The sequence below is a fragment of the Natrix helvetica genome, assembly GCF_964273705.1.
Source record: "Natrix helvetica genome assembly, chromosome: 1".
NCBI lineage: Eukaryota > Metazoa > Chordata > Lepidosauria > Squamata > Natricidae > Natrix > Natrix helvetica.
In genome coordinates this window covers 224547367-224562965 of record NC_138548.1, presented here as the reverse complement: position 1 = coordinate 224562965, position 15599 = coordinate 224547367, and the positions used below count along the sequence as shown (strand labels likewise).

The 15599-nt window shown below is 42.6% G+C and overlaps 1 protein-coding gene across 2 annotated transcripts in view; it reads left to right on the top strand.

The window, feature by feature from the left end:
* The first annotated feature begins 533 nt into the window (after nucleotides 1-533).
* CA10 (carbonic anhydrase 10) overlaps nucleotides 534-15599 on the top strand; it is a 431566-nt gene continuing 416500 nt past the window's right edge. For both annotated transcript variants that reach the window (XM_081939543.1, XM_081939544.1), the window contains exons 1-2: nucleotides 534-1033; nucleotides 1935-2429. In XM_081939543.1, the coding sequence (XP_081795669.1) occupies nucleotides 2355-2429 (75 nt within the window). In that variant the 5' untranslated portion in view covers nucleotides 534-1033; nucleotides 1935-2354. The remainder of the gene's footprint in view (nucleotides 1034-1934; nucleotides 2430-15599) is intronic.

Below are 15599 nucleotides of genomic sequence, written 5' to 3'. Positions count from 1 at the left end.
GGAGCACTAGGAGGGCCAAATTCCGCTTTAGTACGTCTCCCCTCCTTCCCCGCTCCGGTACTTTGGACCGTTTCATCCCCAGGCGAGCAGCCCTCATCCTCGGCGCCGCCACTAAACTTGTAGTTGGCGTTTTTCTCGGTGCGGGAACGCCCAAGGCACCAAAGCCCGTCACGCACCGGGCAAGGAAGCCTGAAATCCCCATGTCGGGCAAACGCGGACCTCTCCGTCCCGAACTTAACTCCTGCCAAGCATGTCGATGAGGGCAGGCCCTGCGCACGTGGGAATCTGTATCTTGGTTTGCGCCACTAGTCTCCTTCGCTCGGACTCACACCCGCCCATTTCCTCCCGCCCCCAAATAACGGTACGCTTTCCTAGTTCTGGCGCAACTTTTGGGGAACGTTGCTACTGCTAATGATTTTTTTTTCTTTTTAAGAAAAAAAAGAGACAAAAAGCCAATAATACATCAATACAGAGGAAAGAAAGTTCGCAGCGGGCAGAAAGCGTCCGGTCACCCGTCGTCATTTGCAGCTAGAGAGACTTGCGGGGGGGGGGGGGGGCGAGCCAGTAGGCATGCCCAGACTGCACGGCTCTTCGGCGGCAGAGCCCGGATTCCAACCTGGGCTGCAACTCCGGCTGCCGACTGGCCGCCGATCGCGCCGCCTCCCGTCCCGGAACGCTCGCTGGCTGGTTGGCCTGCGCGCGCTGCCTCGCCGCCTTTTGCCCCGCCGGACTGCGCGTGGCGCTGCCGGAGAGTGGCGAGGTGGCTGGGGCGTCCCGGAGCCCTGTGCGACTGGCTTCCCTTAAACGGGAAGCGCGGGAGGGAGAAGCGCGCGTGACGGGAGAGGAAGGCAGATCGATCCTTAAAGGAAGATCTGGCCTCAAAGCCCGCTTTTTTCCCCCAGGGCTGAGTCCGAGCCGAGCAGCCTGACCTCGCGGGACTGCGGGCAGATCGACCGCGGGGGGAGCTCAATCTCCCTTCCGGAGGAGGAGGCGGGAAGTGGAACGGGCGACAGGAGCGTAGGGGGAGGAAAACGTGAGTATGGAACCTTTTCCTTGCGGGGAAACTCAAGTGGGATGTAAGCCGGGTGAGCCTGCGCGAGGCTCCTCCAACGTTTGGCCCCCTTTCTCACCGTTGCAGTCTGGACCGAAGGAGGCTTACCCGGGAGCAGGTTCCCCCCCCCTCCGGTAAAGAACGGAGTTTAATTAAAATAGAAATGTTTAGGATCTCGCGCTTTGCTTCTTTCTTTCTGGCCCCTAGATGGAAGGCATAACTACTTCCTTAGTTAGTCCGGCATCGCGCAAAGTATCTATTTGCAGTTCTTCTTTTTTGGGATGTGAATATTCGGAAGGGAAGCGTGGCGTGTTTTCCTGGAGGCAGAAATAACCCTAGGAGAAAATGGTCTGGAGGCAGGAGCCCACCCCCGGTGTAGTAGTGTACTTTAGCTGGCGGAAGGGACGTGCGAGCTCTGCGCGTGTTGTTCCAACCGCGATGTAAATATATTCGTTCCCATCGCTTCCAAAGCCACCCTATCTAATTTGGAAAAGATTGGGAAGAAATGAGGGGGGGGGGAATGTAATGAAGAGAGAGAGAGACGAGACGCTTGGCGCTCTCTTTATTTATTTATTTTAATTTATTTGCTTCCACCGTGAGTTCTCCCCGTTAGCTTGGAAAGCGAAAGGAAAGAGGGAGGGAAGAGCGAGCGACCCGCGCGGTAGGCGAGGGAAGAACGACCCCTGCAGTTGCATTGCGGAAAAATCTCCTTTCAGTTGCTGGGAATTAGCGGGGAGCCTGAGCTGGTTGGTATTTTTTTTTTTTTTTTTTTGGCAGGAGACCCGGGTTTGGTTATTTCGTCCTCTCCTCTGTAGGTGTAGGTGAAACGCGGTGCAAGAAACCTGACGCCCGATGTCTTAATCTCTTTCTCATCCTTTTGTAGCGAGCTTGGAGAAAAAGGAACGTCGGGACGGCGCGGCTGGCGGGGGCGATGCCTCGTTGAGGTGTGTGCGGAGTTTGGGGGAAAACTTGGCGATCCGGGTCCCCGAGAATCGAGACTTTCCGGAGCTGGGAACTGCCGGTCCCTTGTTTTTTTGTCTATGTCTGGTTGGGAGACCTGGTGGATATTTCTGGCTTTCCTGAAGGAAGAAGCGGCTGGTGTTGGCGGTTGCCTCCTTAGTCTTTGGCAGACGGCAAAGGAAGAAAAGGGATCTGGCTTGAGCTGCACAGCGACGAGAGAGCCTGGACATGTGTCAGCACATCTGGGGAATAGAGGCTGCCAGTCCAAAAGGAGATTTCCTGGGATTGTTCAAACTGCAATATTGATCTTTGCTGTATTTTTTCACCGAGGGATGCACTTGGCATGAGAATCGGAGGATGGAAATTGTTTGGGAGGTGCTTTTTCTTCTGCAAGCCAATTTCATTGTCTGCATTTCAGGTACGCCAGCAAAACAGAGCAAATTGGAGGAGAAATGCTTGCCCTCTCTGGTTTGCCTCTCTTCCTTTTCCTATTTAGCTGTAAGGGTGAAAAGTGGATGTGTTGAAACAGGGATGGTGGTGGTGGTTTAATTTCCAAAGTGTTTCTGAATGGCTTCAGCCGACCCCCAGGTTGCCTTTTCCCATTCCTGGTTGTTTGGAAAACTGTGTGATGCAGCTGTTGTCCCATACTGTTTGAGATCAATGACATGTTTTCCCTCCCCCTTCAAACTACGCTTTCTCTATTTTATCGGGAGGATGTCCTGGGGACAATAAAGGAGTGCTGTGTTTTCCTAAAAGTTGTCCAACTTCCAGTCCATTTTGTTTTGTAAAAAGATTTTGGAGCTTGCCAACGCTGTGGTTTAGAAACTGGAGGTGATGTACCTCTATCCCCCCACCTTACGAACGTTTTACTCCAGGGATCTTCCACTCCTGCTGCCTTACCTGGAAATTCTGATCTGATGCTCCTTGCTTTCTGATATTTCCCCTTCCCGGTTTGGATGAAGGCAGGTGATTCCACTTGTCAAAAGGGATCCTGCCCGATTAACAGAGGAGGTCTAGCTTGGCGCCAGGCGGCAATTTATTTTCAGGGGTGGGAGTGGGAAGCTCACTCTCCTAGTTCAAAAGCCTTGGCTGCTTCGTTAATTTGTCACGTCGCTCTTGCTGGAATAATTATGTTGCAGTCAGAGAGCAAGAGGGAAGGGATGCAGCTGATATCCTTGGAGTTTGAGGCACTTCTGTTCCCCCCACCCCCCAAAGAAAAAAGAAAAAAAGAAAATGTGGTTGCTACTTCCTTTCATTATCAGCAGGCTTTTTTGAAACAGATGACCAGCAGGAGAAAGATGCAAACAACCCTGGTCATAGGGATCAAAAGGGAAAGATCGGGAGGGGGTAGTAGGGAGGATATCTGTGCCAACCCACCCAAAACCCAGGTCCCCTTCCTTCCCTCCCACCAAGCACCCACCCTGATGGTTCTTGACTGAAGTTGGAAGTCCCTTTCTTGCTGCACTGGCAGCATTAACATTTAATTGCAGACCTGCCATCCATTTTGGAGCAAGCCATCCTCTGTGCTCTGACAGGCTTTCAGCTCCCATCACTTTGGCTGCTTCCTTATCTGAAGCGAAGTGCTTGTCTTCTTCTGCCCCATGGGCGCCCCTGCTCCTTTGAGTGATGTCATCTGAGGCAATCTCCCTTGCCTTGTGGACTACCGCTCCTGCAGGTTGCCTGTTGATTGGTCTGGGATTCTTGCCTCAGAGCCTCAATATCCCTCTTTAACTCTGGCATTGGAAGGACATCTCATCACCATAAGCCACTTCTGGAAACTGCTTTCCGGACTCCCACGTTCCTCAAGAGCCATTTCATTTCTTGGGCACAAGTTCTGCAAATAGGTGGGAAGGAACAGATGGCAGATCTCCTTGTTGCCCCTGGGGAACCTCAGATAGCAGAAACCTCACCTGTTTTCCTGTCCTCCTTACCTATCTTCATTTAACCCATTTCTCCACCGTTGACTTTTGGCATCTCCTAGTATATAACGCTTGTCCTTGTTAGTGTTGTGGTGGCACAAGAATGGTTGAATGACTCTAAACAGAAGTCAGAAGTCACAAGAGGGGACCCCACATTAAAAAGATGCAGAAGGCAATCTCCTTTGCGTCTGTCTCATATAGCCTTCTCTTTTCCTAGTTTGTTTCTTCAGTGGCAATCCTGAAAAACCTTCTCCACTGTATTCCATTGCTGTTACTGTCAGTGGTAGAGATACTGATACTGCAGCTGGCATTCCCTGTAAGTCCACTGCTATCTGCTAGGGTAGGAACTGGGTTGCAGGAAGCAACAAAGCTGCTTCTCCAGCCACCTTAGGGGTTGCTAGGCTCGCATGCCAGATTTTCAGCTTCTACTTGGTTTTATTTGCCACTTGCCAGTTGAAGTGCCACCTCCCCACTCACTGGGCTGAGTAAGCCTGAAATCTCAGGTTTTTGCAGAGCCCCCATATACGTAGCAGCTCCACCCCAATCCTAACACTGTCCACTGCGGATGGGAATTCTGGGATGCCTGGTGAGCGCTGCTTGTAGTTTGAGGTCACATGCTCCCATGAGCTCCACCTGGAGGGATGACATCAGAGCTTATGCCACACTGATGATTTTTTTCAAGAGAAGCATCAGCTGGCTAGCCTTTCTCTTTAAAGAATACTATCTAGCCAGGTGGGAATAAGCAGATCCTAGGTGTGAAGAGCTGCAAAGGAAGAGAAGCAGAAAAACAGATGGGTTCTTGATGCTTTCAGGAGCCAACAGCAGAGGAATATTTTAGGATGTATCTCTAGGTATCTGTTATCTTTTCCAGGTTGTAAAAACATTAGTTGATACTGTTCTTTGAAAAAAAAAGAATATTGTGAATTTCAGTCTGTTCCTATTCCTTGGCCAAATAGCTTTAAATACTTGGATGCTCAATTCCAGCCACTTTAGCTCCAATTTATCACCCCCTCTTTCCCTTCCCTTCCCAGTCTTTTTTTCCCCCTTCAGCAAAGCATACAGGATAATTGTGTGCATGTCTTGAGTTAGTACATTTTATTTCTAAGGAAATTAATAAAACATTTTCCCCTAATAAAAGATGCTGAATTGATCACAGCTTGTGAAGCTACCTTATTCTTTTAACCCCCTCCCCGTTTTTAAAAAATTGCTATAAGACTTGTATTTTCTATGCAGTTTGGGGCACAATTAATTAATGAGCAAATTATTCAAGCATCTAAATAGGTTTCTTAGGACTTCCAATGCTCACAAGTTAATAAAATCATTTATTTCAAAATTCACACACACACACACACACACACACACACACACACACACACACACACACGGGAAGGGAGTAAATTTAGCAGGGGGGGTTGAGAATAATGGTCTCAGCTAAGAATGAGAAAACAGCCATTCATGTGTTTAAACAGTGAAATAAATTGAAGTCAAAGTGATATTTTTGTTGTTCCTTCTCTTTGAATGATAGAAACAAAACAAATGATACTACTAACTGCCTTTTGTTGTTATTTGTTTCTCTCTGTGTGGATCTGATTCAATAATAGTGGAATAATTTAGGTTCTTTCTCAGTAGGTGCACAGATAGATTAACACACAAGGAGAAGGAGCAGATGAAGCCCTGTTGTAGTTAACAGATGAATAGAGTACAGCAGTCTAGATTTCCCACTGTTTCTTTTTCTTGTGTAGTATTAATATCTATAGCAATAATATATTTCAAGAAAGCCTAAGAATAGATCTGAATAATCTGGTTGCAATAATAGCTTTCATTTCAAGAAGCCTTTTATCTTGGACAATACAATTTTCATTCCATAAGGTGTATCAAATACATCATTGCCAGTTGTTGTTGTTATTAAACTCTTTGTGCTGGTTTCAGTTGACAAACTTGTGGAAATTTTGGGTACACAAGTAACTGTAGCCAAATCACCTGAACCCAGAAGATTTGTGAACTGTATGGAGGACCAAAGTAATAGCAATATTATTATTTGCCATTCCCTGGCTATTTAGCAGGGTTTATTGGTTCCTTTAAGTGCTTAGTTATGCTGCAGATAAATTGTTTTGAAGGATAAATAAGCTGTATGTGTGTGTGTGTGATGTTTGTATTGTCCTAGAAGCTTGTCAAGGTGTGTGTGTATGAGAGAGGGGGGGACTATTAAAGTCCCTTAGATAGAGATGTTTGTATTGTTCTCGAAGCTTGTCAAGATTAATTTAGCTTACAAGCTAATTTACAATTTTCAGCTATTTGAATGCGAGATAGGATTTTTTTTTTAATTTCAAGTCATAAAAAGTTGCAAATTTGCATCGCTTTGAGGCTAAATGATCATCAGAATAGAATAATGAAAATCAGGGAAGATGAGGCTGGGATGATGACTTGTATATTTTGAATCCCTTAGAAAACCTGACTTTCTGGGAAATCAATTGATTGAGAGACTAGGAGGCCAAAGGATAACATTGTGAAATGAATGTATTGCCTAGGAAACTGTAAAAAAAAACAAATGAAATGATCAGACTCCATCTGGTTACAGATCCTTGAGTACTTTGGATAATTGTGATAGTGAGAAAAGGTGTATGGGGTAAGTTCCGTTGTTCTTGGCCCAGGTCCTTCTTCCGTGTAATGCCATAATAATACACTAATTAATAGCAACATTCCCAACTTCCTTTCACATAATAGCTGGCACATTTGCACAGGCATTTGTTTCACACCAGCCTTGAGTAATGTTTTCCTAGTGTTAAAAAAAAACCAGGTGATCAGGTGTAATGGAAAACATTAACACCTCTTGTTAAATACTGACAATAGCTAGGATAAATATGCCAGGATTTGAGTCATTTTTTGAGTGTTAGTATTTTTTTATTTTGGGGGGGAAAAACCTTATTATGAAACAACAGTTCCTGATTCACGTATGTCACATAGTTTGGTTTTGTAATGGGGTAGGAAATGTGTTGTAAGCTAGTCAAGTGTAATGAAATTCTATGAAAATGAATGGACTTAAAAGAGGATTAACAAGCCCTTGAAAAGTTAGCTTCTTCTGGGTAATCTCTATCACTTCTTAATATTTGTGATATCATCTGGATTACTTTGCTTCAGAGCAATGACGTTAACATGCTCACATTTTTCTGCCATTTTACATCTTATTGAACAAATATCTCTACCTAAGGTTTTTTTTTAAGTCCTTATTAGCAAACTAAATGAACACCAAGTCTGAGTAGAGCTGTATCCGCAGGTTTGTTATAAATAAAGGAGAAAAGGAATACTTGGTTATAAATGGAACACAATTTCTCTGAGCTATCACAGTGGAGTTACTCCGAGGTGACATTTAGGTAGTAAACCTTTTGTGAGGTCCTCGGTGTTCTCTGAGTTTGGTTGTTTTCTTGCGAATAGTAAGCCATTCATAGCAGTCTGGTATCCACATTTCAGCTTGTTCTTCTTGACTAATTTATAATAATTAATACTCAACTCTACTCCGCCATGAAGTACCAGGTAGCATAGGATTAGAAGCTTGGTTTGAACATGGCTTGTTTATAATTTAAGCCCAAATAAACAACTGTGATTCAGTTAAAGCCAACGCTTCCAGTTATTCTGGCAGTAGTAGAAGGAGAAAGAAAGGAAGAGTATTCAAATCAGTGACCTCTCTAACTTTATTGACATAGTTCTGAACTAGGGGTGGAATGGGCAACTTTTTTAGGCTCAAAGTCTGTTATGAGGTATAAAGCCACACGTGTACTCACTTATTCACAAGTATATTTTTCCCCACATAAAATATATTTTCTACCTTCTTCTTTTTTTCCTCCCAATGGCCCCTGCTATGATACAGGTGGTCCTCAACTTACAACCATAATTAAGGCCAAAATTTCTGTTGTTAAATGAGTCATTTGTTATGTGAAATTTGCCCCATTTTATGACACTTCTTGTCACAGTTGTTCAGTGAATCACTGCAGTTGAAGTGTTAGTAATGTGGTTGTTAAGTGAATTTGGCTCCCCCATTAACTTTGCTTATCATATGTAGTTCTTGACTTATGACCACAATTGAGCCTAAAATTTCTGTTGCTAAGCAAGACTGTTGTTAAGTGTCTCATTTTACGACCTTTTAGTCACAGTTGTTAAATGAATTATTGCAGTTGTTAAGTGACTCATGTAGTTGTTAAGCGATTCTGAGTTCCGCCATTGACTTTGCTTGTCAGAAGCCAGCTACGAAGATTACAAATGGTGATCACATGACCCTGGGCAACTGTCATTAGTACATGTCAGTTGCCGAGCACTTGAATTTTGATCATGTGACCATGGGATACTATGGCAGTTGTAAGTGTGAAAACTAGTCATAAAGTAATTTTTTCAATGCTGTTGTAATTTTGAATGGTCACTAAACGGATGGTTGTAAGTCAAGGACTATCAGTACCTGGCACTGCAATAAGAAGCTTACTCTGATTTTTGACACCTTTCATCGATTTCAGTGGTGTTTGTGCTTGAATGTAATATGTTAATTAGGTTATCTCCTCTGTCATCACATTTGAGCTACCTTAGGAGTTCTTTGTTCCAGTTCAAAATATCTTGTACTCCATTGTTAGGGATGCTATTGCAGAATTGGTCTACTGCATTCAGTGCAACATAAGATCACAGCCTAGATTTGGTTCATTATTTGAATTTGACCTGATTGGAATGGTATCGCCATTAAACCACTTAGTTCCATCCGTATACTTGTGATTTTCTTTCCAAAGCTATGATATCTAGTGATCTCTGGCTGTCCAGAGAGATCAATAGCTGGCCTATTTATTTATTTAAAATGTTTATATGGCTGCCCATCTTAAGCAACTCTTGATGGCTCACAACAATAAAATCAGACACTATAAAACAACCACAAAATAAAATGATCAAATAAAACCCAAACCCTGCATCTTAATCATCCTGTTAGGATGCCTTGCAGTAAGCTGTCAGTATCCACATTCCATTCTTCCTCCTCCTCCTCCTCCTCCTCCTCCTCCTCCTCCTCCTCCTCCTCCTCCTCCTCCTCCTCTTCTTCCTCTTCCTCTTCTTCTTCCTCCTTCTCTTCTTCTTCTTCCTCTTCCTCTTCCCCGCCTTCTCCTCCTCCTCCTTCTGTTTAAAAAGTATTGATGTCATTCTGAACGGCTAAAAGGCTAAAAGAAGGATTGGGACCTGCCAAAGCACTGTGGAGGGGAAGATGTTCCATAAGGTAGGTAAGTAGGTGTGTGTGTGTTTGTGTGTATCTATATCTATCTATCTCTCTACCTTTCTCTCTCTCTCTCTCTCTCTCTCTCTCTCTCTCTCAGTACGTACGTATGTACGTACGTATATGCATATGTGTGTGAGTGAATGAATGAGTGAGTGAGTGAAATAATCCATTGAAAGCTCCATATTTTTAGCTTTGGGAAATATGTAACAAAAGAATAGCTTAATTATACTGTGCAAACAGTACATCATAATTACAGCATTGTAATTATTTTTATCAGGCAAACCTAAGGCAAAAGACTATCTCAGCTGGTGTCTTGTAGGCAGATAAAATCTGATGCTTGTAACTATTTCTGAGTTTTGTTTTAATAACATGGTTTGATAAAGTATAATTCTAATATTCAAGATAAAATTGTTTTAACAATGTATCTTATCTGAGCGATGAAAAAGGATGCCATTTTCTTTGTAGTAGAGTGGAATAGATTAGTTTAATTCTAGATGTTCCACAACGATTAACAAATTTATTTATTAAATTTATCTGATGCTCATCTCCCCTACGAGGTGACTCTGGACCGCTTTAGTTATTTAATAAATAGCAAATAAAATTATTGCATTCCTACTGGTCTGCCTGGTGTACATCATAAAGATATTTGTATTATTTATAAGTGTAGAAAATTAGTACCCACCCCTCTCCTAGAAAAATGAAATACTTTAGGAAATATTAAAAAGGCAGAATATTATATTTCATTGGATGAGAAAAGGAGAAACATGTTTTAAAGACAAAGCAGCTCCCTGCAGCTTCCTGCCCCCCCCCCCTCAATCTTTGTTAATTCGCCATTAAAGCTTGGGCCAGTCTATTCTACATAACAAAGAGCTAACTACTTCAGGCAGAGCCATAATAGGAATCCCAAAGCCCATTACATTACCACCCAGCATGGCTCAACCAAACTTGGACTCAAAAGACATCCAGCCTACAAAGTTAGTTAAGACCCCGCCCCCTGGGAGTCTGACAGCCAATGGGATACATTTTTTGTACAGGAACAGGAAACTCTAAGGTGGGGCCAAAGAGAGGGTATAAAACTCAGGCACTCTCAGCATCTTTTGCTTTTTCTTCTTCTTCAACCAACATCTTCAAACTATGTGGTCCTGTCCATCATTACAAACCATCTTTCCAAGCAGCCTCCATGTTTCCAGTGTCTTTCTCCCCACTTGGAACTGAACCCAGAAGGACATTTCTTCCAACACCTGCTTGTAATGCACAGCATAGAATAACTGACAGTTCTGATAAATGAATTTTCCCTTTCAACATAAAAATATCAGTTGGGAAGAACGAAAGACATGCTGCTTTACTAAAGGACATATTCATAGGGACTCTATGGTATTCACCCAGAAAATGTTATAATCTGTCTGTCTCGCATATTTTCCTTGAACATTCCTACTACATAAGTGATGGGATTCTAGTTGTGCTGCACAGAGTCTTGTAGGACATTTCGTCATGTCCAAGTCAGGAGAAAGAAATCTGGGATCAATGCAAGCTGAAAACTATTGCATGAATGAAATCCATCACCTAGATAATGTAGGCATGTAGGATGGTTACTTTTTGTGTCAAGTACTGAAAACCCATGTATCGTATCCTGTGTTTTATTTCCCTTGTTGTTGCTTTTGTTCTGTGCATATTCACTCACTGTCAGATCCCTGGCCTTCTCAGTCTTCATCGCCCACAATCTAGGTCTAGGGTAGGGCAGATTGGCAGTGGCAAGCAGAGAATATCATTGTATGCCTAGAAGGTACAAAATGAGGGCTTTTAAGGCAGTGTCTTAGATGGAATCTAAAGCCTTTTCATAAAAGGTTCAATCAATTTGGGGGATCCTGTCAAGGGTTCTTTCTTAGGCACACTTGTGTGGAAAAGGTAAAAATATCTTTGGGGGCATGAAAGAGTCATGATGCTTAAAAGGAGAGTGCTTCTCACCATGGCAATTCCTGCCCTTACCTGTGCACTTGTCGTACAGCACTTATTCAGTACTAATTGGACTAGTTGCCACTTACACAATCTTGAATCCAGTGCTTCAAAGTGCAGGTACTGGCCTAAAAAGCTCTTCTAACTTGGAAAAATGGTGGCATTCCCATGTATCTGCAATGGCTTAAGATAAGTGTCAAAGGCCCCACTTCTTGTTTAATTGGTCGATAGCACTAGAAATTGGCAGAGAGTTCCATACATGGAATTTCCTCCAGAAGCAAAATAAGTGGAATGAAATTACCTCCACTTTTTTGCTTTTTCATAGTTTTTGAAGACCCATTTATTTCAAATTGTTTTACATTAAAAAATCAAGGTAGTTTTGTATTATTAATGGCAATTTTATTGCTTGTGCGATTTGTAAATGGTTTGATTAATTTTATGGATTGCTTGTCGGAGCACTGAAATATTTCTATTATCTTAAATTGTGGTGTTTTATGGCGTTTTATATTTATATTTTACGCAAGTCACCTTGGGACTTTGGGCTTTCTTGAAAAACGGATTAAAATACTTATCTCGCTTATTTAAAGCCACTGCGCAGTATCCAGAATGGAGAAAAATACAAAAAGTGCAACATATATCTATTCATCGGAGGGAAGGGGATGTTATCTTTGAATTTTTGAAACAACAACATTCTGTAACACATATAATACATTGTGATGCCGAAGAAATCTGCCCATTTTATTGTAGAAATTTATTCCAGTTGTATTTTAAACTAGCAGTAGTTGGTTTATTCAATGCGTAGAAGTAGGTTAGCATTGTGAGAATCTCTTGATTTAAAGATGGGTAGAAGAGATTGCCAGCAATTGTTAATTGGTAATGATCCAAGAACAAGGCACGTGTTTATCATTTAGAAACATAAAACAACCTGGTCTTGGAAGTTCAGAGGGCAGGTAACACTCTTCCAATTCATATGTAACAGAGCTTGTACTGTTTGAAATACAGTTGCCAATTTCTTTTGAGGTGTTACTGAAACTGTGTTAGCTGCATCTATTGGTGGAATAAATGAATAAACTACATTTCATTGCACATATTATCTATATATCTATTGGAAAAGCAGAGTAATAGCGTTGCAGTGGAATTAAGGAGACTCTTATTTAAATATGGTTTTGAAGGAGAATAGAATACAGAATAACAGAGTTGGACGGGACCTTGGAGGTCTTCTAGTCCAACCCCCTGCTCAAGCAGGAGATCCTATACCTGGGATGGTGAACCTATGGCACGCGGTCCACAGGTGGCACGCGGAGCCATTTGTCAGGGTACGTGAGGTGTTGCCCAGTCAGCTGGCCAACGAGCATGTGCACGCTGGCCAGCTGAGTTCAGCCTTTTTTAAAGTCATTTTTCACGTTCTCTGGGCTCCAGAGGCTTGATAGGAGCCTGGGGAGGGCAAAAAGAGCCTAAAACCACCTTACGAGCAAAACCGGAAGTCACTTAAAATTAACAAAAAGAAGTGTGGGTTTTCGAACAGATTCGTCCATTTAAGGCGGTTTTTTGTTGTTGTTTAAAATTACTCTGTGAAGCTTTAAAACAAAATCTGCTTGCAAGTCACTTCCGGTTTGCTCGGAGGGTCGGTTTAAGCCCTCTGGAGGCTTCAGGGACCCTCAGGAGGCTTCCCTGAAGCCTCCAGAGGACTAAAAACCACCCCATGAGCAAACTGGAAGTAGGGTCCTTTTTAGTCCTCCGGAGGCTTCAGCGAAGCCTCCTGAAGGTCCCTGAAGCCTCCGGAGGGCTTAAACCGACCCTCCGAGCAAACCGGAAGTGACTTCCAGTTTGCTCGGAGGGTCTTTTTTTGCCCTTCAGTGAAGCCTCCTGAAGGTCCCTGAAGTCTCCGGAGGGCCTCCGGAGGGGTGGGGGAGGCTGTTTTGGCCCTCCCCTGGCTCCTATAAAGTCTCTGGAGCCTGGGGAGGGCGAAAAAAGCATGGAAAAATGGAGGGGAGCGCCTCTCATGCACGCATGCACACTGGGGTGTGTGTGTCACGCGTTGCATTATGGGTGCGGCACGCCCACGCACGACTCCCCTGCGCTCCTCCCTGTTATGGCACGCGAGCCAAAAAAGGTTCGCCATCGCTGTCCCTCCGGGGGCAGCTCATTCCAGAGGGAAGGCGCTCCCACAGAGAAGGCTCTCCCCCTGGGGGTCACCAGCCGACACTGTCTGGCCGACGGCACCCTGAGGAGGCCAACTCTGTGGGATCGTACTGGACGGTGGGAGGCTACTGGACGGTGGGAGGCTACTGGTGGCAGTAGGTGGTCTCGCAGGTACCCTGGGCCTAAGCCATGGAGCGCTTTAAAGGTCATAATTAATACCTCGAATCGCACCTGGAAAACAACCAGCTGGATGCAGTACTGGATGCAGTACTCCCAAGTGTGGTCATACCAAAGCAGTATAAAGTACTACTAACATTTCACCTGACTTTGATACTATCCCTCTGTTGTTGCAGCCTAGGACTGCATTGGCTTTTTGGTAGCTGCAGCATACTACTGGCTCATATTTAAATGGTCGTCCTCTAGGAATCCTTGATCCTTTTTACAGTTACTGCTGTTGAGCTCGATGCCACTAATTATGTATTGTGCATTTGGTGTTTCTTGCCGAAGTGTAAAATCTTACTTTTCTCACCATTGAATTGAATTTTGTTAGATAATTCCCGTCTGTCAAGATCCTTCTGGCTCTTGAGGCTATCTTCTAAAGTGTTGACCATTCCCCCCCAGCTTGGTGTTGTCTGCAACTTTGATGACCTCCCCTCCCCTCATCTAAATCATTTATGAAGATGTTGAAGAGACTTTATAAAGGATTAAGATTTTAATAAAAATTGAAATAATTCAGATTTTTGTAGGAATGGTTTTGATTTACACTGGTGATAGGTATTATTTATTCACTCTGAACTCATCATTGATAAACTGCAATCTAGGGGTACTGTTATACCGGAGCACGGTGTTTTCATAGTAGACATTTCAAGTTGCCACACTCAAGCTAGTTTCTTTTTAGGTGATCTTTTGATAAACAGATGTGTGAATTAACACTTTTGGTGCTATCTTATAAAGCCCTGGTTAGGTGGTAATACCTAGCTACCCTTAGCTGATAAATATATTAAAAAAGAAAAGATAACTAAGGTAGGCTAGTCCTATTTAGTATTTGGATGGAGAATTGCTAAGATATATCAGGGTTGGAAGCTAGACTTAGAAGTCTAAAAATGATTCTGAAAGAAAAGAAGGCAATGGCAAAACATTTCTGCACTGCTCCCATGAGAACTATATGAGTGGATTTATAAAGTCATCAGGACTCAAGCCCAATTCAAGGGAAATTGCACTTTATTAACTTACTGTTAATCATAACCAATTGCTTTATATGATAAATACAAATATATATATATATATATTGTAGTACCCCTTCCAAAAGGGAGTTAGATAAGTCTGCCCAAGTAAAACATCTGTTAAATGTTGATTCAATTCAATTGAATTTAAACTGAATTTCAGACACAATGAACACCTCAATTATAGTCAACATGAAGGATTTGCTAGTCCCCCCCAAAAAAAGAAAGAAGGAATTTGAAGTAGCAAAGAATTGGGACCTTCAAAGATAAGCTGCGAAAAAAACCACCAATTTCTTACTATGAAAGTCAAAACTGAATAAAGGCAATCGTGATCTCTTTAGTTTGAGTTATAAACGAGCAGGTTTTATTTTATCACAGTATTTTTTTCAAGTATGTTGTTTGGTCATGGCATGATTAAAATAGAGAATGCAGAGATTAAAGCTCTCTTGTGACTAATTCACTAAGCTCTCCTCTTTAAAGTGCCATAGTCCAAAGATGGCCAAGATGCACCAGGTAAAATATTATCACATTTCCATAATCCATCTGTTTTACTGATACAATTCATGGAAGCATTTCATAGCTATTTTGGACATGATATATAATCACTTAGCTTTAGAAAGCAGTTCAGGCAGGTTTTTTAAAAAAACACGAATAGCTGAACTTACAAATATCTACATAAGTGGGTGTTTCTGGTTTTTTTTCCCCCTTCAGCAGACCCAGGTAGCTAGGAAAGAGTTTTGTTTTAACCATAGGCCATTAAATAGACTTTCAGCTGACTCTTGATATCAGCATAACTTTTGGTCTTCAACATTCAATTTGCAATTGATGCATATTTCAAATTACTTATTGCATTTAGAAACCATTTTATGGAACTCAAAGTAATATGCCTAGGAATCTTCTCCCCCCCCAAATATTTTATTCTCTCAAGTAACCTGTGAGATAAATTTGAGAGATGGTAACTGGTCTAATAATAGCAAGTTGATTTCCTTCTTTCCTGAACTGTTTTTTCTAGCTGTCTTGGACAACAAATCTCATCATCCCAATAACTACAAATATATTTCCTATGATGGGAAGCCTTACATCAGTTGTAGACTTACATCTTGATGGCATTA